General features: G+C 48.4%; 1 protein-coding gene across 1 annotated transcript in view; it reads left to right on the forward strand.

The window, feature by feature from the left end:
* Positions 1–22,813, forward strand: part of LOC120840712 (helicase POLQ-like) — a 31,912-nt gene that overhangs the window by 8,308 nt on the left and 791 nt on the right. Inside the window, exons 8-16 of the mRNA XM_040211348.3 lie at positions 356–595; positions 1,261–1,402; positions 2,712–2,810; positions 3,515–3,701; positions 4,740–4,903; positions 5,304–5,399; positions 5,785–5,958; positions 20,098–20,211; positions 22,525–22,659. Of these exons, the coding sequence (XP_040067282.1) occupies positions 356–595; positions 1,261–1,402; positions 2,712–2,810; positions 3,515–3,701; positions 4,740–4,903; positions 5,304–5,399; positions 5,785–5,958; positions 20,098–20,211; positions 22,525–22,659 (1,351 nt within the window). The remainder of the gene's footprint in view (positions 1–355; positions 596–1,260; positions 1,403–2,711; positions 2,811–3,514; positions 3,702–4,739; positions 4,904–5,303; positions 5,400–5,784; positions 5,959–20,097; positions 20,212–22,524; positions 22,660–22,813) is intronic.

Genomic DNA, 22,813 nt, shown 5'->3' on the forward strand with positions numbered 1-22,813 from the left:
CCGCCACCCGTTTATACTCCGTTTTCTTTTTTGCCGCTTTCTCAGTTTGCCGTTTGCCTCGGTGGAGAAGGGGGAGGTAACGCAAGGGCATCTGTGCACCTCCATGCAGGCTTGCATGCTTTCGGCACTGCGGCCTTCGTAATAAGCCTGTTTGGCCGCCTATACACTGAGAATAATCTGGTTAAAAATGCAAGCATTTCGGTCGGGACCACGTTGATCTTCGATAAAAGCGACTTCGTTATAACGAAACATTTATAACGTTATAACATGTTAGAAAAAAAATAACACCACTCAAAGACGTGTTGAAAGCACCGTTGGGGTCATGTGGACGGCAGATGCATTGCATTTCTGGCAGGGCACTCAAGGAGCACCGGGGCCCAGAGAAGGAGTCCCTGTTGAAGGCCCTGCGGGCAGAGTGCGGAGGCCGGTTGTGCCGGGTACTGCGCCACACGGTGCCCCTGGGGGTGGCCTACCACCACAGTGGGCTTACCCTGGAGGAGCGGAGGCTGCTCGAAGAGGCCTACTCCTCGGGTGTGCTCTGCTGCCTCGCCTGTACCTCCACCCTGGCCGCAGGGGTCAACCTGCCAGCCAAGAGGTAAGTGCCTCCCAATGGCATCACTAGGGTCAGTGGCACCCGGGGCGGTGGCCCCCCCTGTGACACCTCCCACTCGTTGCACGCCGCAACACCCCACCCCTGCCCTCTCATGGCCTATTGCAACACCTCCACCTTTCACTGCCCAGCTGCACCCCCTAAGCGCTGCACCTGGGTTGGTCAGCTGCCCAGCCCCCCCTAGTGACGCCACTGGTCTCTCCTGTGTACATGTGTGCAAGACTGCAAGCTTGTGCTAGATTGCACGAGATCGTACAAGATCATGCGAGCTTGTGCAAGATGACAGAAGGTAGTGCAAGATTGTGAGATCATACAAGTTTGTGCGAGATCACGCAGGCTCGTGAGATCACACAAGATTGTGGGAGACCACGCAAGGCAGTACAAGATTGTGTGAGATCACATGGGACATTCGACACGTGTAAGAAACAGTCCCTGCCACTCACAGAGCCACTCAAGTGGCTTTCTGGACCGCACGAAATTGCACGATAAAGTAGCCTCACACACGGAAGCATTTTAGATATGATTGACGATGAAAAGTTGCGCGACCGAGACATAGACAGACAAAGCGCTGACTCTCAACTGAATAGTCTTGATTGTTTTTGCACAAAGCCCAATGGGGTGACGGGTACTGACATCTGGTGCCTGCGCAGGGTGGTGGTGCGCTCACCGTACACCGGCACGGAGTTCCTGACACGCAGCCGTTACCAACAGATGTGTGGCCGAGCAGGCAGGGCGGGCCTCGATTCCTCGGGGGAGAGCATTCTGATCGTGCCTCCGGGCCAGAAAGACAAGGTGGGTGCTTTCATTCCTTTCTGGGAAGCCACTTGAAGGGGTACTCTGGCATTTTTTTATCTTCTTCGATTTGCCTCAGCATTGACACAGCTGAACTACTAGTAACCCAAATATTAGGCCAAAATAAAATATATATATGTATTTTTTTTTTCACGAAGATATTGCAATTATGTTTTTGGTCCTCACCATCTTCTTCCAACTGAAAATATCTACTGGCAACAATGGAAAAGTGATAACGGCGGAAGGCAGGGACTCTCTCTTTTGACTGTAGAAATTTTTCCCAACCAATTAGTTTGATGGTTTAAATTAATGCCTGGGAAGCTCGCTTCAGCACCCACACAACGGCACAAAACAAATGGGCGGCATACCCCGTTTTCTAGATGATCAGTTTGATCTGCAAGCCCGTCTGCTACTGACATCACGGTGTTGAGAACCGTGGGTATATTTGAATGTCGGTTTTGGCATCATCTTCGTGTGCTGCTTTCAGAATAACTATCCTGAATTTGGCGGTACTAAATATCATGTCGGAAAGGGTAAAGGCCGGGGGGATCCAGAAAATTTTATTAGTTGGGGTAGCTCGAAAAATTGCCGGAGTACCTTTTTAAACGGACGGTGCAACTATTTTCGGATCTTGGTCAATTAATTAAGGGAATTGTTCTGTTACCTAAACAGAAAGCCATTTATTCTTGCGCGTGCTAGATTTTGTAAGAAAACAGTAACAAATCGGAGGTCGAGGTACCCTTCAACTCAAACCTTCCTTCGAGCGAGGCGCACCTACGACAATGTCTCTTGGGGTACAACATTTGGTTCTATCTTCGGTGCCTCCAACCCCCCTCTGCGATTGTTGACTTTTCAAGGTCCGATTTGGCTAAAATGGAGCATTTCCGAAGGTCGTGGCGAGCAGTTGAGACAAAAGACGGTTCGCCAGGGGAAAGACGGGGAGGGTAGCGACGGAGAAGAAACGGCTTCGTTCACTTCCGACAGGCGGCGCCACGAACACTTGTGCACTTTGGACGACATCACTCCGTAGTTCCGTCGACCGCCACACGCAGCTGCAGATTGGGGAAATAAAAAGGTGTTTTTCCTTTCACGATTGGGCGGCGGAATCGCAGTATTTCAATGGAAGGTGGAACGTCGTCTGTCATTTTTGCCGAGATAAGAAATTTACGAGCTGCACATTCTTTCGACGTTAAAATCATTGCACCGCTCCTTTGACTTGGGGGATTTTTTTTTTTTTCGCCCCACATTCTGGGTGGGACAAGTCATGGGTGTGGAACCCTTTGGCAGGCGACTGTTGGGGGCCTCGCAGGTGTTGTCCCTTCTGCGTGCGCCCATGGAAACGTGTCGATCGAGCCTGCTGCAGGACAACCGGCTCGACATGCTGCTACTGAGCGTCATCGGGCTTGGGGTGAGGTTCCGCCCTTCTGCTCTCTCTTCCGAGACAATTAACCCTTTGAGTGCTGGGTCTCTTTTTCCCGCACGTCAAAACGCAAATTTGTTTGCGATTTATAGTTAATCGACGTTGACGTGCCTCCAAACTAAAATATTTGTCTCGAATTATATTTTTCCAGAGGGTACTGTTCAAAGCGGCACCCTGACCTCGCACATCGAGGTCCTTCTTTACCTGTGGCCTTATCCGGCATTTTTAAATTCGGAACTGGGACTTTGTTCTACTTAGTTTAATACAGTAAACTTTCGTTAATTTAACCTCGACGGGACCTTGAAATTTGGTCGAATTATCCGAATGAGCGAATTAAAAAAAAGGACAGAAAAACGGTTAAAATTAAACTCTTTTATTGACCAAAGTACTCACGGATGGTCTGCTGCCGTCTGCGCTTAAAATGCGGGTTCAAAAGCATGCTCCGGAGAGCAGCGTAACTAAACGTCATGTCCCCAAAAAAATTGCGCACTGAAGATACACGCGCATTCTCGCCAGTCTCTGCCGTGCCGCGAAATGGTTTACGAGTCTCCCTCCGACGGAAGGTCTGCAGTCGTCCCTCGCCTCCATGTTTGCATCCCAGCACGGTACACGCGGACCTTCGTGGAGTCGCTCGCATCCCTGCGCCGCCCTCTGCCGTATTGCCAAACGATCCGCAAATCTCCCTCCGACAGGTGGCCTCTACGGAAGCCGCAGTGGCGGAGGTGCTGGACTCGAGCCTGCTCGCGCTCCAGCTGCGTCAAGAAGGGACCGACGTCGGGCAGGTGCTGGCGGAATCCCTGGGACGCCTGCGCGCCCTGGGCCTGCTCAAGGGGGGGTCCGTCCTGGCAACAAGCTCCCTCGGCAGGGCGGCCTTCAAGGGTCGGTGGGGCTCGAGGCTGGTCCACACGTTTGCATTTGAGCCTGCTTGGATGCATTGCGTTCCCCCCCACAGCCGCTTATTGCGAGAGTAATGCCCCTCGATGTGCTCGTGCTTGTCGTGCGAGCAGTGTCAGATGGCGGCGGGGCACTCACTTGTGGCACGTGTCTTGCACGTTCATGCAGCAATAGTTTGTGGTACTTATAAGAAACTCGAAGCATATATTTTATCGAGGTGCTAGTGGTGGTAATAGATTATCTTTATTAAGGGGAAATAAAAACAAAAATGGCTTGACTAAAGTCGTCTTATTTGGTGGGGATGTGAGATGAGGGGTTAGATGGGGTGGTGGGGTAATTACTTGTGTTGGGTTCGCCCACTTTACGTAGCAAACGAACAAGTCCATGATCCGCTTTTTGTGTTATAGTCCTCGTCTGGGGGTCACCCAATCTTCGTACCGTAGGGGTCGTAAATCTCATTGCAACTGCTCATCGCGAGAGAATGTACCGGTCCTCCTGTCGGGTAGCCCTGGATGGAGCGCTTCCAACCTCAGTAAGGATTTTTTTAAGTTTCTAATGGTCATTTTTTTGCAGCGGGCTCGAATTAATTCGGACAATCTTACGAGCGACCATTTCTCGTAGACGGTGTGTGGATTCGACCTCTCAATAACCATGCAACCTTAGGTCTTATCGAACAAATTTTAGTAGCGAAAGAGAAATGCGGTTGTTATGTAGCTATGTGGCACAGCCCGAGGAGAAAGGAGAAATTAGAATGTTTTAGGAAGGCCTTCTGATCCGCACGTAACTAGGCTGCGAGCTACGGATCTCGGCGACCCCAATCGCTGAGATCTTGTTGTCTTCGGTCTAGCTATATGCTGATCGGAAGCATTTCTGGGACTGCCCGACGGACGATGCCGGTGTGGCGGCGCGTTCTCGTCGGAAGCGGTTACGAGGGAACAAATGCACTCGAGCGCGCTCAAACTTGAATTTTGCGAATAAGCCTCCGGAGTGCGGAGTGACAGCCGCACTCTGTCTCGCCTGCAGGCTGCGTGGACCCGGCCCGAGCGCAGCACCTGCACGCGGAGCTGTGGTCCTCGCTGGAGGCCCTATCATTGCGCTGCCACATTCACCTGCTGCACGTAGTGGCACCGCGGGGAATGGGCGCACCTCCCCAGCTGAGGATCGAGCCCTCCCAGTACTACCGCCACGTGCGTCCACTCTGTACCGTGTTGCCCGAAACGCCTCTTCCACCGTTTTACTTGCTGCGTCCTAGAACGTAGTTCCTTAATTTTCGCCCAATGACGTTGGAAAAGTGTGGGCGACGCTCGCATACGCCCAATAGCCGGCGTCACGACAACCTGACGTTGAGGGAAAAAAGGATACACCTAACGTTAGTCCACTTCGTAATTAGCAGCACGCTAAACTCACTTTCTGTACAAGCATCTTATGAGTGTGATTTTGTGTGTTTGCTTGTTTCCGTATTTGGAAGTGTCTTTTTGGGGTTTTCTTTCTCCTGTAGATTTGTCACTTTTGGCATAATGTTTTGTCTGGGCTTGGTGCGTGCGCCGCCGGGTAAACTTCATTTGAGTCCAAACGCTCTGTGCGCAGTACATGGAGTTAGGCACGGAGGAGCAGCGGGCCGCTCAGTCCCTGGGAATCGACGAGGCCCTGGTGACGCGCATGGCCGGTGGCAGGGCACTCAAGGCAAGGCACTCTGCGGCATTCAACAATTACCGGAACCATTAGCTGGGAATCCCGATGGGTTTCTCTATATTTAACACGTCCACGAGGCGGTCGGAGGGCGCCATTGTTCGATCAAAATGGTCTCTCAACATATCGCTCAAGTAGCCGGACCGAATTTGAAGGAGATACGTAGAGATAGACTTGGTGCGAGGACCAAATTGTGGGAAAAACAAGGAGATAGAACAGTGGGGCTAGAATCATTGGGGACCAAAATGGGAGAACAACATGTAAATGGAACCACGAGAAGGACCGAATTGCGAGTGCAACACGGGGATGGAACGGTGGGAGATGTCGCTGGCGGTCGACTCCCAGCGGCCCCCTGAAAGAAAACGGCCCCTTGCTCCAGGCGGAGGAGCGTAGCCTGCTGGAGCGCTTCCAGCTGACCCTGCAGCTGAACGACCTGTGGCACCAGCGCAGTGTCTGGGACGTAGCCGCCAAGTTCGGCCAGCCGAGGGGGCAGGTGCAGGCACTGCTGGCCTCGGCCGCCGCCTTTGCCTCGGCCCTGGCCCACTTCTGCCAGGTGAGAACCAGCCGTCGTATCAGAGACGGCAAGCAGACGCCGCCCCAGGCACGTCTCTTTCTTATACGCGGCCACATTGGTCGCACAAACAGTGTTTGCGGATGCGTTCAAGGCCCGCATTTGCACGAAGCAGACATGTTTCGTACATGCTTGAGGTGTGTCCGGAGATAATTCGGTCGTCTTGTCCGCCGCGAATGCCGTGTCTCTTAGGAGGGTGGTGAGCCGGGCTAGTTGGTACGACGACGTTTGGGACGTAACGGCGCACAAAGGACGAGAACAAAGGAGAGAAACACGCAAGTGCCAACTCTCAACTTCTTTTTTGCATTCAGTTGCGATTCAGGGCTTGTATGTCTCGTGTATTTCTTTCTTTTGTGCGCCGTTATGTTACAAATGCTGTCTTTTGTGCGATGCACGAGCAGTTTGACAGTTGCTTTAGAGGGACACTGACAGGGTATTTATGCTCGCCAAGGTTTTTATTTGTACATTACATTTGCGAGCCCAAATACCCAGAAAACAATTCGTGGCTCGAAATTTGTTTTCTTTCCGCCCGAAAACCGCCAATTGAGAACTGGCCGGTTTGAGTCGTGCTCACTCTCTTCTCCGTTCACATGGGCTGTTTTCTATGGTTTAGACACAACCACCAAATATAATCAAAGCCGTGGGTCATCGAAGGCACACTCACAATATTAAAAATAGAAAAGAAATATGATACCCATTTTTTGTGGCTTCTAAGAAGCTCCCAAACACGTTGATTTGAAAGGAAAATTTGCACCGAGACGTGACTTCCGCCAACTCTCTTCTCCTCTATATTTCTTCTTCCTCCCCAGTTCAGTTTCGGTTTCGAGCAGTTGCGTTTTTTACAGCGGAGCTGTTAAGGGCTAGTTTCCCCAGCATCGTGTCTGCAGACAAACAATGTGTCGACACAATACTCCAGACAGCTATTGCCATCTATGAGTGATGGGGGCAACCTTTCCAGCCTTTCCACTCTGGTGTTCACCAGAGTGGAAAGGCTGAAGTTCTCTAGGCGTTGACCTCGAGGTCCTCCTAGACGTCGTCAGAGAGGTTGTCCTCCAGGTCATCCTAGAGGTCTTTATAGACGTCGTCCTTGAGGTCATCCTAGACGTCCTCGAGATCGTCCTAGAAGTCGTCCTTGAGGTCATCCTAGACGTCGTCCCTGAGGTCCTCCTCTAGGCGTCGTCTTTGAGGTCATTCTTGAGGTCGTCCTAGAAGTTGTCCTTGAGGTCGTCCTAGACGTTGTGCTTGAGGTCGTCTAAGAAGTCGTCCTTGAGTTCGTCCTAGAAGTCGTCCTCTAGGTATCGTCCAAGACGTTCTAAAGATAACAGCTTCGCTGATCCTCCATCTTCACGTGAAGTGGAAGGGCTCTACATTTGAGACTTTATTAAAAATATGTGACGCTGTAGCAAAATATTGATTGGGTAGTCTTCTGACACCGTAACAAAATGGCCTGACAAAAAAAAATTAAAATAAATTTAGGGGGGTGTCAGTGTCCCATTAAGGCTGGCTTGCGCACTCGCGACCGCTTCTAGCCAAGTGCGACATCTCGCAATATTTTATGACGAGAAAACTTTAGAGAGCCTCTAGTTGGTGACAGTTTAGGAGTTGTGAGGCCTCGTCCCACCCTTTTCCACTTTAGCAGAACGAACGCCGGAGAGGAGGTGACCTTTTCTCCGGCATTCACTTTGCTTAAAGGAGCTGTGCAACGATTTTAACGTTGAAAGAATTGGCATCTTCTACTTTTGACATTGTTCATCTTGTCACAAAAGACAGAAAACACATCTCTTTCCTTCGAAATGTTGCGATTCCGCCGCATAATCGCGAGGCAAAAATTAGAATACATGTATTCCCCGACGTGCAGCCGCGAGCGGTGGCCATGAGAACCATGCGGCATGACGTAGAAAGATAGCAAGTTGTGTGAATACCTGCTTGAGAAAAGGTAACTTTTCTATAAATCTTGTCGTTCCAACATAAATATAAATGCGACAAAAACGTGGTATCACTGACAAAATTTTTATTATACGGAGTTTAAGTGGCGCCATCTATCCTTGGTCCACAAAACCGTCAGCTCTATCTGCTACCACGAACAGCCGCCAAAAGCCGGAGGGGGAGGGAGACAGAGCCGGACGAGTATGGCCGGACCCGGATGAGACTTTCCTCCTTTCACCATATTGTTTGCGCTGCGCCCGCCAGCACGTGGTCACGCGGTATCGAGCGGATGAGAGAGAGCTTCACCGGAACCCCGCACGGCCCCGATTGTTGTCACAGCGCACGTGACTCGGAAGATGGTGAAGGAGTTGAGAGGTGCCGAAAACCTCAAATCTTTTTCCATTTTTAAAATAAAAACTAGGACATGCAGGCAAAAGCGGTTTTTGTTCTCTACTTCAGAAAGGTCGAGACACCAACTTCCAAATTCTTTAAACAAAGCACTGAAACTGTTGCACAGCTCCTTTAAGTGGAAAGAGGTGGGAGGAGCTTCCACTTTACCCTTAAAAAGGCACTGAAGGGGATTCTACGATCGTCTGTTCTTGGTCATAACTGATTCTACAGGCCCCAAGCACCCTAAAAATTCAAAAATTACAATCATGCAACGCAGATTTCCCTATTAAAAACGTAGTGAAAGGTTGGGACGCACCACCACCAATATTTATGTTGGCGTGCTAGAAAAGAAAAGCTTGCCATTCTAATGGTTAAGCTAGGGTGCCTACATGTCTGTCTGGCTCAGGGTGATGACGTCCTTTGTTGCATCGAGAGGGCCAGTGCGTGACATGCTCGGGCATTCGGCGCGTGACTTATGCGGTAAAATGGCATCCAAGCATTAGCCAAAACCAGTCTTGTGGAGTACTTTAAGAGGGGGCGCACCTCAGAGCCCCATAAAGAATACGTGAGGTTTTTCACCAAATTAAAAAAATTCTCACATAATAACCGCTGTGCGGATCTTCTTGAAAATTTCGGCTTTAAAGACATTGAGTCATTATCGAGACACTAAGTGCAACAAATGTTTCATCATAAATTTAATTATATTCTTTAAAAAATCATGAAAATGGTCAAAATCGGCTAATTTGGCACTCTTGCGTTCGGAGCGAATTTACAACATTATCTAAATTCAAGCATTAGAAAAATTGCGCTTAATGTCTTCTAAATTTTTTACGGAATCGAATAATATTCAAATTATTCATGTAAGTCGATTTGTTCCATAACTACAGCAAATATAAAGAACCAAGGTGTCGGTGCTTGTTTTCGTCGTTTTTAAGGTACCTCTCTCTCCCGTGCGGTGGCGCTCGCTGTCCACGAAATGCGAAATCGTCCGTTCGGAGATCGGCCGGATCGGCACTGTGCGAGGTGTTCTTCCGCGGCCGTATTCCGCGCCCGTATCCTGTTTCATTCTGCACGCCGAGGCATCAGTGTGCGTGTCTTGCTTTCCTGGTTCTCGCTGGGTAGGTCTCCATGTTTTCGCAAGTGGCAAATTCACCTTGGAGCTATGGGTCGAAGACAACCGTCCTGTGGCAAGCGGACCGCGAGGTGTTCCACAACCTCGCGGTCCGTCAACGCGTTGTGCTTGTTTCTACTTTTCTTTTTTTTTTAAAAACGGGCTTTTTTTTTGACGCAAAGTTCTATTTTATCGTTATCCTTCACACAAACGTCCTTCGGCCTTGGGGTCGTGGAAATCGGGGATGAAGCGTGCACAGAGTAGATCGTTGTTTGCCTCCTTTTTATTTTTCGCGGACGTCCTGTGACCTCCGTACGGTTCGTGGTCACCGCAATCTAACGCGGGGAAAAACGGGTCGCCTGCTCTGTAGTCAGGGTATTCCTAGGGGAGGGTGATAACTCGCTGTTCTTCTGGAAATTCACATATCACCCAAAAAGGTGACATGGGTAATGATTACGGTATGTTTTTTCCGGTGTTTATTTTTGAGCGAAAATCGGTGCATGTTTTTCGGTGCTTATTTTTTAATCACCAGTGTATTATGGGCTGAACGTCTTGTGATGACGCTAAAAAGCGTTGATAACCAAAGAAAAATGCGATTGGACAAGAACATTTCAAATTTCCAATTCTATTCGCATATCCATTACGCTCTTCTCGTGGGAGCATCTATCCTGACGAAAAATGCCTAAGTCATTGAGCTGTGAACGCATACTCAGTGTACAATCTTTCGGCCTAGAGAGGTATTGCGCACGCTCGAACGCGCTTCACAGCCCAGTAGACGAAGTTGGTGGCACCCAGAAGGCGAGTTTTTGAATGGTCTGCAGTAGGCAAAACAAACAAATAACAATCAACGCATATCAGCTCTTCAAGCGAAGAGGCACGTTTCTAAGGTCAATGGTTCCGGACGGCACTAATGTTGTTGGCGTTGTCGTAAGATGACGTCAGTTCATACGAACTGACGTCATCTTACGTGATCACGTGACACAAACACGTCATCTTACATGATCTCGTTACACGAAATGACGTCATCTTACGTGATCACGCTGCACGAAATGACGCCATCTTACGTGACCACGTAACACGTCATCTTGTAAGTCAACCTCTCCCCACAGCAGCGCGCTCCGCGCTTTCCGGGCCCGTGCAGTGCTGTAGTCGAAAGCAAGCTCCCTATGGCAAGCGAAAGCTTCTGAAGTCTCACATTGAGAATACTCGCAAGCGACCGTCTGTGGAAGCTTCGCACATTGAGGTTTTTGTTGAGATCGAGCCATCGTGTTCCATTAACTATAGTTGAAGTTATCGTTCAATAAAGCCCTAAAAAATATGAATGTAGTTGGTGTAGACATCAAGATCTAATCAAAAATGCGGTTTGACTTCGTTTAATTAACGTGTATATACAAGTGTAGAAAAAAATGAGTTATTCGTGCATAGATGTTTAAAAAAGTGTTTATTATTCGACATAGGACTTTGGGAGAAGGATGTGTTCAGATTTTTCTTCATGAGTGCAAATAAACCTGATGCAATAAATAGTGACGATTTCATCGTCCCAGTGGTGAGCAGGTGATTTCTTGCTCGAAACAATGATGCCATTTCATAAACCAAGTTCTGTGACATATGCTTTTCCAATGTCTGGTCACTATTTTGTAAACCTTTCAGTCCAAACGAGTATACTTCTGTTTGTTTTTGTTAGCTTAGGAGGGGGTCACAGAGCCTATCTTTTTGTCTTCCTCTAGGACAGACTTAGAGTTATACCGCAACACGCATCTGTGGAGCACACAGAGCTATCGCTCTCCTGTTGGCGGTACAGTAGCAGACGACACAACGCAGCTCCGTAGTCTATCGAGGGCACGGCTAGCCGCGGCCCGTAGCGCGACCGTTCAGACTAGGGAAATGGTTTTGAAGAACCGAGAAATGGTATCTTGTGTACAATAATCACATGTCGTTAGTATACTAGTATTCTACTTGCTAAGCCAAATAAATATTTGCAGCTTGTGAGAATATGTTTGCGTGACGATTTACCGTTCACACTCCTGACGGATGTTAGCGAATCCTTCATGTTCGTGGCTCGCAGTTATCGGTACCCCCTCGGAGTGACTTCACCATATATATTTTTTTCTTGCTTGCAGGACATCATAAAAATCACAAACACGCGAGAAAAAAAAATCTTATGAGTACGCGTGATTTTGAGCTTCGCAGCTCTAAAGATGCCCGGTAAATGTCGTCCAGCTTGGGAAGAAACTAATCCTTTTTGTTGGATTTTGACTATCGTATGCTGGCAGCTCGTTTCCGGTCTGTTTTGTCTATACTCCGTTTCACCGTAATTTGGCAACCCTCAGTCAGAGCTGCTGTGAGGGAATCACAGTCGCGGAGCAAAGCACGTGACAGCTACTTTAGGAGCAGCACTATGGCGCCTGCAGCGCGTCTCCGACTGGTGTTTTTAGCGTCTTATGCTGGCCATACATCAAAAGTGGTCCCGAAGTGCAACAAATGACGTCACAGAAGACGGAGTGTCACGCTGCTGCATCTCGCGATCCTGGCAATTCATCGTAGAAATGCTGGCGAAAACCACGAGGGAACACGAGTGTCGCTGTCGTCATGGCGTCCCAACGAAAAGCAATTATACAATTTCGACGTTTTTGTAATTCGGTAATTTAAATTACTGTATACAATTTTTAAGAAAATAAAGACATCATAACCATATAGGAACTATCGTGCTAAAACATGCAGTGCGAAGTGAAGACAACTGCTAACTTTTTTTTTTTTTTTCTTGATGTCCACAAAAAAAAGGCTATGCAGCATCGATCCTACCGTTTTTTTTGTTCTTTTTTTCGCACATTATGTGGTGTCCTCTAACACGAAAGTACCGACGTAAAAGTGCTGTAGAGACGATATAAAAACAAAAATTTAAGTGAATCGAGCTTTGTAGTGGAACGGAAAAAAATAAATAATTAACGACTTTTTACGGTAAACACTTCACCTCTAAGTAGAACTTCAAAAAAGTGACGGTTACGCGCTTTCATGCCCATTTCAACAAAGTTGGGAGAACGATGTATTGCATCTTGTGAATAGACATGTGGAGCAGCATGTTTATGTTAGAGGCATTGTGTGTAATCGCTGCGCAGTACCTGCCAAAAGAAGATATTATTTGGGCACAGTCTCAACCGTTTCCGTCTGTGTGTGCTACGAATACAGCAACTCTTTTCGTAGAAGAAGTGATGAGGAAATGGCGTGCCCTTGATGATACGATTGTGATTATGAAATAAAATTTATAATCTGTCAATAATTGCGACCTATCCGGTCGCCTGGAACCCCGACAACAACTACCGTTCTCTGGAAAGTTCATTCTGATATTTACACGTTTTGTGGAGGTCATCAAGCGAATAAGAATGTTCCAACAATGAGCTAAACCTACACGAGTTCCCGAATCCAACACGGCGCTTTTGAATTTTACCGTCGTAGATAGTTCTGCGAACAGTGTATACTTCTATAATTAAAATATGGCAACCAACCAATTCCTAAACATGTAGAGGCCCTACGTTTCGAACCGACTCGGTTCTTCGTCAGGGGCGACTGTGGCCGTTGAGGAGCGACGTTTTTCGATCTTCTTTTTCTTTTCTCAGGGATGTGGCGCATTTCTCGATCTTCTTCTTTCATGAATATGGCGAAGCCCGTTCACATACACTGTTGGTAAAGCACCAAGGCACCTATTTATGTTGCCTGGCGTCGTTTGAATATGCCAGGACTCGACGAAAAGCCTATGTCGGTTGTTAGTCTCTGCGTCGATAATGCTGGTGTTGTCGAAGTCAATCCGGTGGTCTTTGACTTCGCAGTGCTCGGCGACTGCGCTGCGCTCGTGGTCGAGCTTGCGAACGTCGTTTTTGTGCTGGCGTATTCTTTCATTAAAATTCTTTGTCTCGCCGATGTAAGTGGCTGGACAATCTACACAAGGGATCTTATAAACCACGCCCTGCGTTTTTTCTTTCGGAGGGCGATCTTTTGGACGGGGCATGAGTAATCCAAGCGTGGACATCGGCTTGTGGGCTACGCGGATTCCTTCTTTGGCTAGCACGCGTGCAAGCGCCTCGCTTGTTCCTCTGATGTAGGGTACGCAGATGCGCGAGGTTGGGCGTGGCTGCGTACAGGCTTGTGGTTGCTGTTGTCTTTGACCTCGAGCTTGACGACGGGCAACGCGTTGGATGAAGGTGCTCATGTATCCGTTCTTTTTCAGATCAGCACGGACGGTTTTTTCTTCCTTTCTTCTGTCATCCTCAGAGGAGCATATAGCCTTCGTCCTAGACAGCAGTGTCCTAACCACCGATGCTTTGTGGCAGGCTGGGTGATAGGAATCAAACTGGAGATAACGTCCAGTGTGCGTGGGCTTCCTGTAGACTGAAAACTTCAAATTTTCTTTTTCTCTTCTCACGAGCACGTCCAAAAAAGGCAATGAATTGTCTTTTTCAAGTTCCGCTGTAAATTGGATAGCCGGTTCGATGGAGTTGAGGTGTGAGAGGAATCTGTCCACTTCAGATCTTTGAAGGATGCAGAAGCAGTCGTCCACATACCGCACAAATATTTTGGGCGCAGTGGCGAATGACTGCAGGGCCTCTTCCTCAATGGCTTCCATGCACAGGTTAGCCGTGGTAACGGAGACAGATGCGCCCATGGCGGTTCCGCTGGCTTGTTTAAAATACTCTCCCTTGACGCTAAAGTAGGTGTTGCTGAGGCAGAACTCAAGGAGGCGACACAGTTCCTCCACACTAAGGGCGGTCCTGTTAGCTGTAACTGCCAGGGGAACTGGCACACTTGTGAAAAGTGAGATGACGTCAAAAGAGACTAGGCTTTCCTCAGCGCTCACCTTCAATTTCGAGATGCGCTCCACGAAGTCGCTGGAGTTGCTGATATAAGTCGTCGTTTTTCCGACAAGAAGAGAGAGGGTGTGGTGAAGATAGTTCGACACGGCTCGAAGTGGTGAGGTTCTAAAGTCCACAATGGGCCGGAGAGCAAGGCTAGGCTTGTGGATCTTGGGAAGGCCGTAAAAACCAGGCGCAGATCCATTCCTACAAAGGAGGTGCAGGGGTGCTATGTTGCGCTTTTTGCACTCCCAGGAGACTTGGAAGAGGGAAGTGACGTCAACGACACAGCAAACGCAGATTGGATGTTGACAGAAGAAAACGAAATCAACACCCAATCTGCGTTTGCTGTGTCGTCGACGTCACTTCCCTCTCCCTAGTCTCCTGGGAGTGCAAAAAGCGCAACATAGCCCCCCAGGTGGAGGCTCCTCGAGTCTGGATGTTTCTTGAAAATTTCAGTTAGGATCTTGCTCAGCGTTGCCTGGATTTGCGGTGTCGGATCCTTTTTTAGTCTTTCATAAGCAGAGGTGTCAAGCAGGTCGTGTATCTTCCGGTCGTAGACATCCCGGTCGAGGACAACGGTCGAATTGCCCTTATCTGCTGGAAGAAGCACAATCTTTTCATCATCGTGAAGCGCCCGGAGCGCACTTCCTTCTTCTCTTGAGAGATTGTGTCGTTGATGCTGCGGGATGTTTGATAAAATACCGATCACCTTCTGTCGCACCCGCTCACGATCGCTAGGATTCAGGTGCGCGATGCCGTCCTCCAGGGCTGCGACCATTTTCGGCAGAGGCGGTCTCGTGGTAGCATCAACGACACAATCTCTCAAGAGAAGAAGGAAGTGCGCTCCGGGCGCTTCACGATGATGAAAAGATTGTGCTTCTTCCAGCAGATAAGGGCAATTCGACCGTTGTCCTCGACCGGGATGTCTACGACCGGAAGATACACGACCTGCTTGACACCTCTGCTTATGAAAGACTAAAAAAGGATCCGACACCGCGAATCCAGGCAACGCTGAGCAAGATCCTAACTGAAATTTTCAAGAAACATCCAGACTCGAGGAGCCTCCACCTGCACCTCCTTTGTAGGAATGGATCTGCGCCTGGTTTTTACGGCCTTCCCAAGATCCACAAGCCTAGCCTTGCTCTCCGGCCCATTGTGGACTTTAGAACCTCACCACTTCGAGCCGTGTCGAACTATCTTCACCACACCCTCTCTCCTCTTGTCGGAAAAACGACGACTTATATCAGCAACTCCAGCGACTTCGTGGAGCGCATCTCGAAATTGAAGGTGAGCGCTGAGGAAAGCCTAGTCTCTTTTGACGTCATCTCACTTTTCACAAGTGTGCCGGTTCCCCTGGCAGTTACAGCTGCCAGGAAGGCTCTCGAAAAAGACAAAGACCTGCACAACAGGACCGCCCTTAGTGTGGAGGAACTGTGTCGCCTCCTTGAGTTCTGCCTCAGCAACACCTACTTTAGCGTCAAGGGAGAGTATTTTAAACAAGCCAGCGGAACCGCCATGGGCGCATCTGTCTCCGTTACCACGGCTAACCTGTGCATGGAAGCCATTGAGGAAGAGGCCCTGCAGTCATTCGCCACTGCGCCCAAAATATTTGTGCGGTATATGGACGACTGCTTCTGCATCCTTCAAAGATCTGAAGTGGACAGATTCCTCTCACACCTCTACTCCATCGAACCGGCTATCCAATTTACAGCGGAACTTGAAAAAGACAATTCATTGCCTTTTTTGGACGTGCTCGTGAGAAGAGAAAAAGAAAATTTGAAGTTTTCAGTCTACAGGAAGCCCACGCACACTGGACGTTATCTCCAGTTTGATTCCTATCACCCAGCCTGCCACAAAGCATCGGTGGTTAGGACACTGCTGTCTAGGACGAAGGCTATATGCTCCTCTGAGGATGACAGAAGAAAGGAAGAAAAAACCGTCCGTGCTGATCTGAAAAAGAACGGATACACGAGCACCTTCATCCAACGCGTTGCCCGTCGTCAAGCTCGAGGTCAAAGACAACAGCAACCACAAGCCTGTACGCAGCCACGCCCAACCTCGCGCATCTGCGTACCCTACATCAGAGGAACAAGCGAGGCGCTTGCACGCGTGCTAGCCAAAGAAGGAATCCGCGTAGCCCACAAGCCGATGTCCACGCTTGGATTACTCATGCCCCGTCCAAAAGATCGCCCTCCGAAAGAAAAAACGCAGGGCGTGGTTTATAAGATCCCTTGTGTAGATTGTCCAGCCACTTACATCGGCGAGACAAAGAATTTTAATGAAAGAATACGCCAACACAAAAACGACGTTCGCAAGCTCGACCACGAGCGCAGCGCAGTCGCCGAGCACTGCGAAGTCAAAGACCACCGGATTGACTTCGACAACACCAGCATTATCGACGCAGAGACTAACAACCGACATAGGCTTTTCGTCGAGTCCTGGCATATTCAAACGACGCCAGGCAACATAAATAGGTGCCTTGGTGCTTTACCAACAGTGTATGTGAACGGGCTTCGCCATATTCATGAAAGAAGAAGATCGAGAAATGCGCCACATCCCTGAGAAAAGAAAAAGAAGATAGAAAAACGTCGCTCCTCAACGGCCACAGTCGCCCCTGATGAAGAACCGAGTCGGTTCGAAACGTAGGGGCCCCTACATGTTTAGGAATTGGTTGGTTGCCATATTTTAATTATTGTATTCCCCAACCAGAGAGATTTCTCTCAAATGTTTAGTTTCAAGTGTATACTTCTGTGCAAATATTCGTCTAACAGTTTTGCAACGTTGGAAAGCATCGGAATGATTCAGAATCACTGCGGAATTGATACTCGGGAAGATAAGACGGGCACTTGGGAGAAACGGACCGTGGCATTTGAGACAGGGGCACAACCGGGGGACAAACGTGCTACAATCGCATACCCTTCCAAGGTCATCGCTTGGGCGAGCCGCGCGCGCGCCCAAGAAACCTTTCTTTTCTTCTTTTTAGGGTTGGGGGGGGGGGGGGGGGGGGGGGAGGGAGGGAAGGGAGTGGTGTAGGCGCTGATTGTGTTCCTCCCTTGTGGCTTTTGACAGACGCACAACGAGACTGGCAGAACAAGCGCATGATTCATTTCTTTCGGTGGAGGCGTTCTGTCTGTGTATGCGAACATGATTTTTTTCCCCTTTTAGTAGTTAGTTGTTCTTGCCTTGACTCGGGTCCCAGTGGGTGCGTTGTCGTTGTATGCCCACTATTTTTTTTTTTTTTTTTTTTTTAGTTTATGGTAGTTTTTGCGCTGATGGGGTATCAAGGTAGACAAAAAGAAAAAAAAATGAAATAGCGCCTCGATAAGAAAAAACAAAAAAGTTGTTGCGATCAGGAACGTTTTCAAAGCAATTTTAGGAGCCTGCAGTGTTACCACAGGTGCAGGATTGAGAGCGTAACCCACGCACTTGAAGAGAAGGGGAAGCTCTCGTCTTATCGGGACTCTCTTTCATGGGTTTCCACGTCGCGATTGTCCTTCAAAATCAACTGTCATTTATTTCTCGCTCGTGGCTTCCAAGTACTGGAAGCCACAATAGTTTTGCGAAATCAAGGTTTCGCTGAAATGGATAACTCTCACGTACAGTTCGACGCGCAATACCTTTGCCGTATTGACTCGCGAGAGATGCCCCCAACACGGCTGAGTATGGCAATGCTCCAGACCTAACATCTAAATTTTGTTGCCTTACCTGTTACTATTTCGCGCCCATATTGAGCCATATCAAAATGAAAGCGCATGATGAAATAAAAATGACACTCGTTTTCCGCTCGATGGAAATTTCACCCCAGCTCGCTGTCTTTGCTGGTACCTTGAGCGTTTCCCAGCAATGCGGAGAGTTAAAAAAAAAAAAAAAGAAACACGTACGATGGCATCCTTTGCACACTCATTACTTCTATAACACTGAGCCACCTCGTATCCTTTTGTTTTTCTTTCATGGTACTAATTTCTTTCTGCGCATTACGGCTGTTACGACGCTAAGTCTGTCTGCCCTTCGAATTTGAACTTAGGCTCAGATCAGGGACGAACCAGTTTAAATCGGGAAAATATAATTAACACTGTAGCAAAGTAAATCTATCATATCGATCGGAAATACGATTTGGCACATTCCATCTGAACACATATTGTGCACAGCGAATGCAATAGCGAGTCAGCGTGCAAAACGCCGCTACACTGAGCTACCATAACATCTCAGCGATTTTTGCATAGCACCGAGCACGGAAAAGAGAAAACAGTTATTCATTCACATAAACGAAGCAAATTTATTTAAAACCCAGACACTCCGTACGTCCAATCTAGCTAAGGTTATCAATAGACTCGACCATGTCATTTGTCGAAACAGATAAAAGACGTTGGGAAAAATGATTAGACTGAATAAGTGAATCTAACGCACGTATTTTACCAACCGACGGTCGCGCGCCTTCAATACCCTTTCCAATTGTCATTGCGCACCTTGGACACACTTTGGGGAGCAATGCATATTTACATCGCCGCCCGAGGTCTCCATTGAACGTGTAGTGCTGACCCAAATAAAATGCTAACGTGACTCTCAATCGCTCACCGCAAAGGACGATTTCGAACAGGCGGTACTGTAGGTCACTTGAGATAGAAAAAAAAGAAAAACAAGCTATAGAAACGAGCGTCGTAAAAAAGGGGACCGGCATTTTTATTGCTACCTCCGAACAGAAACGAGCGACACCCACTGCATCACACAGCGCAGAGGCCGGACTCTGCCACCGCGCGTACATACCAAGCGCGCGCGAGGGAGGGATAAACTTCCTCCGCCGGGAGAACACGGCACATTTCGGGATCTATTTCACGCAGCGGATAACGCGGGCCTTTTCACACCTCGATACTGGCGCCATCTAGAAGTTGCGCGTTCAACCACGTTTCGAGCCGCGCGCCATCTGGTGGCTGAAAGGGATGAATAAATAGAGGTACCGCGCCCTCTTAAGTACATTGTGCTTGTAGGTTGAGAAAACATTCTCCGAGTATGCACTTGTACTTTACTTGAAATATTTTTGTGGTACTTTCCGAGGAAAATGAGACTTCCGACTTCAACATTCCCCAAATTTGATCCTGTTAAATTTGTGTCACAAAAAGATGTATTGTCAACTTTGAAGAGATAGTGGGAGAAATATTCTACTCTCACCAGAAACCAGAGCATCACTTATCTGGTCATTTCTCAGAATGAAGTAATGGTGGCTATAAGACGGACACAAATAATTGCCTTATAAGTTGATTGTGTTAAAATAGTTAGTCAGCAAGAGTAGAACAACTACTCCGTGGCCACCTGCCTTTATCCAGTATTCGCCGCCATTTTTAATAATCACAGATTACCAATTAGAAAACGAAAGGACACCATAAAAGATTGTGTTCAAAAGTACTTGTACTTTACTTTGAAAGTACACTGTATTTGTACTACTTGACTTCAAGTACATTGCGCCCGGTTACTTTCTACTTTACTTCAAGTACGTAACCTCCAATTTACCTTGTACTTTACCTCAAGTACTTTTTAGACATACTTTACTCAACACTAGCCAAAACTACGTGCTCGAGCTGAGTCGCACTGCGCACTTCATAAGGTGTAAAAAGACTATTGGCGGAAAAACGGCCGAGATGTCACCACTTGAGCACAAGCGGGTGTGTATGAAGGCAGTGTAGGTTAAGCGGTTACGCGGGAGCGAAACATACTCGGTCGCCATCGAACGCAAATGTGTGAAGCAGCCTTTAGTCTGGCCTTGCATTGCCGACGCCAGCGTTTGGGCGGTGGCTGTGTGCCTTGTCTGTGTCCCTTCTCGGTGTGGAGCGCCGGGCGTACCCCCCCCCTCAGGAGCTGCCCGAGCTGTGGGCGTACCGGGCACTGCTGCCGGACTTTGCCGAGCGGCTCTCGCATTGTGCCAGTACGGAGCTGCTGCCTCTGCTAGAGCTGCCCTGCGTGCGCAAGGTGAGGCACCGCCAGCCAAGACTGGAACGTCCTCCCTACTCTCGTCACCACGATGCGCACTGCCTGGAGCGTGTCCATCAGGGACAGCTGGCCAGCAAATCTGGCAGTCTCTCCCAGCAAATGAAATAGCCACAAGAGGGGTTTACGGGCCATGTGACCGGCTCGGAGGGCAGGAAGTACCTAGCGTTTCCGGCCGTTTCCACTCAGCAGACACGAGCCTTGCCCTTGGTTTTAATTTCCACGTAACACAGTCTTTCCTAGAGGTAACTCTATATGCTGTTAATTATGCTCACATTGCGAGCCTCTTCACCCTCTTTCTGCACAAAAAGCAGACTCGAATGATCGAAGCGAGGACAGACTTACGACAGTTAAGGCCGGCGCAGCTTCCCCGGTGCTTTTTCTGAAGCACAAGAAGTGACAACATAGCAAAAAATAATTGACTAGATCTTTTTTTTTTAACAAGTACTTGTTTTTATGAAGCGGGTTGTGATAAACGAATCCCTCTTGCGGGTATTTTTGCCACCGTGGGAGACGCCGGCATTTGCTAGCAAACCACACCTGGTACGTTTACCAAGTCCTCAAAAGTGGTCTCTCTATGTCCGCCCGAGGACGTCTTAAAAACATTGCGCCATTGCCCGTTATGATCCTGGCAATGATACAGCAGTGGAAGTGGACGTGGCAAACGCCCAGAAACCAAAGTGGACACGAGATAATAATAATCATCTTTATTTGCACTACTCAAGCGTTGTCCTAGGGGGCGTGCGACACCGGTGACTCTGGTGTCCGCTTACCTCTTCCAAAACCAGTAGCTGCACTTTCCGCCGCTACTGGTTTTGTCGCTTGCATAGAACTGCCAAAGGGATAAAGACACGACTGCGGTGGCGCGCCGTCGGAAGGTGCAGCGAGGCATTCGCGACTTTAGCGACCTAAGCGATCGAAAGTGTCACTGTGATCGGCCTTCCACGATTTTCCAAATACTGGCTATGACGTCAGCAAAGGATTTCTCATCGACGGAAATGAGTAATGAAAGAACTTCCCTTTTGACGGTGTTGGTAGTGTTGCTTTGAGAGCGCAATGATTTCAAGCTTCCACCATGCTCATTACAAACATCATCGAACTTGTTGTTTGCGAGGTAATGACGTCATGAAAGAGAACCATAGGTGGGCACCACGAAAACATCTCGCCGCCAATAGATGGTATTCACTGGACGTGATATTTGAGGCGACTGCTCACAGTGCATGCTCAGGGCGAGTTCTTATTTATGGTATCCCAAATATAATCTTGATGGTTTGCCATGTGCGTGTTGGAAGTGTTGTGGCTTGCCGTCAGTATGTGCTCAGCAGCAGCAGCGAGCTCAACTATGGCCGCCAGTGAATACCACCTATAGGGTCGAGCAAATTTAGGGATATAAAACAGGTTGTGCCGTGCCATGTGCCAGCTCAGTGCAAAACGCTGGGGTTTTAGCAAGAAAGCATGGGACTCAAAATGGGTTGCCCTGATTTTATCTACGTTTTAATCCAGTGGCGACATGTTTCCGTAACTGAGCTTCCAGCCTCCAGGTGCCCGACCTCCTTTGGGGAAGCAAAGGAAGGACTGCGGTGATGATAAACTATGATAAACGCGCTATGTCTAGTTCACGTGGTGCGTAGGTTGCATTCAGATGGACCTGTGCAAAGCCACTGGGATATAATTGGTCCATCGCACCAACAACGTGCAAGCAGGCTCGCGGTAATTTAAACTCTGATATTTCATACGCCTGGTTAATTCAAACAAATTTCAAAATTTGGCTCGTCCCGCGGTTTTTAATGTGTTCATAAGTCGCTTCTGAGCACATTACACAACTTCTTGTTCTGATGAACAAACTTAATTTTGTCATGAGCTGTCTAAACAGTCCACAATAAACAACATTTTTGGGGATAAATAAACTTGTCATACATTTAACAAATGTTCCATGTGTGGCATATCTGCTTATGATCAGTGGGCCTATGTAGAGGAAATCATGAATAAATTTATCTCTCATCATAATTAGATGAATTTCCGACGATTCAAACAAAATTTGTAGCTTCCTGGAGTTTGAATGAATTAGTTCACTGTAATCACAGAAGCCACAAGGACAAGCAGAAATCGCGTAAGAACCTGCTCCGTTCAGTAAAGCGTTTTTCTGCTCGGTGCCGGCCGTCTCGCTGGAGTCTCAAATTTCGGCAGGCGCTCCCTTGCGCTGCAAACTTTTGCTGCCATAGTTTTTACCCATGTATTGTACAGGCAATCCGGGAGACTTGCACCTGCTAAAGTGTCTGGTGCCATCGCATGCAGGGACGTGCACGTCAGATGCACCAGGCGGGGCTGCGCAGCGTGCGCGACGTGGCTTGCACAGAGCCCCGTGACCTGATGCGCCTGCTGGCACCCATACCTTTCAGGGTGTCCCAGCAGGTGGTGTCGGCTGCCAAGGTGGGTGTGAACCAGAAGGGCATAGGCTTTCAGTCCCCAGCAAGGTGGCTCGGCTTAGAATTGTAGTTGGAAGATCAGTCCTTGGGCTACGAGGGGATGCCGTAATAGTTTTCCTCCATTGCTCATGGTGGTCAGAAGAATAATTCAGTTTGGT

This window comes from Ixodes scapularis, unplaced genomic scaffold, assembly GCF_016920785.2.
Source record: "Ixodes scapularis isolate PalLabHiFi unplaced genomic scaffold, ASM1692078v2 PGA_scaffold13__105_contigs__length_92229423, whole genome shotgun sequence".
NCBI lineage: Eukaryota > Metazoa > Arthropoda > Arachnida > Ixodida > Ixodidae > Ixodes > Ixodes scapularis.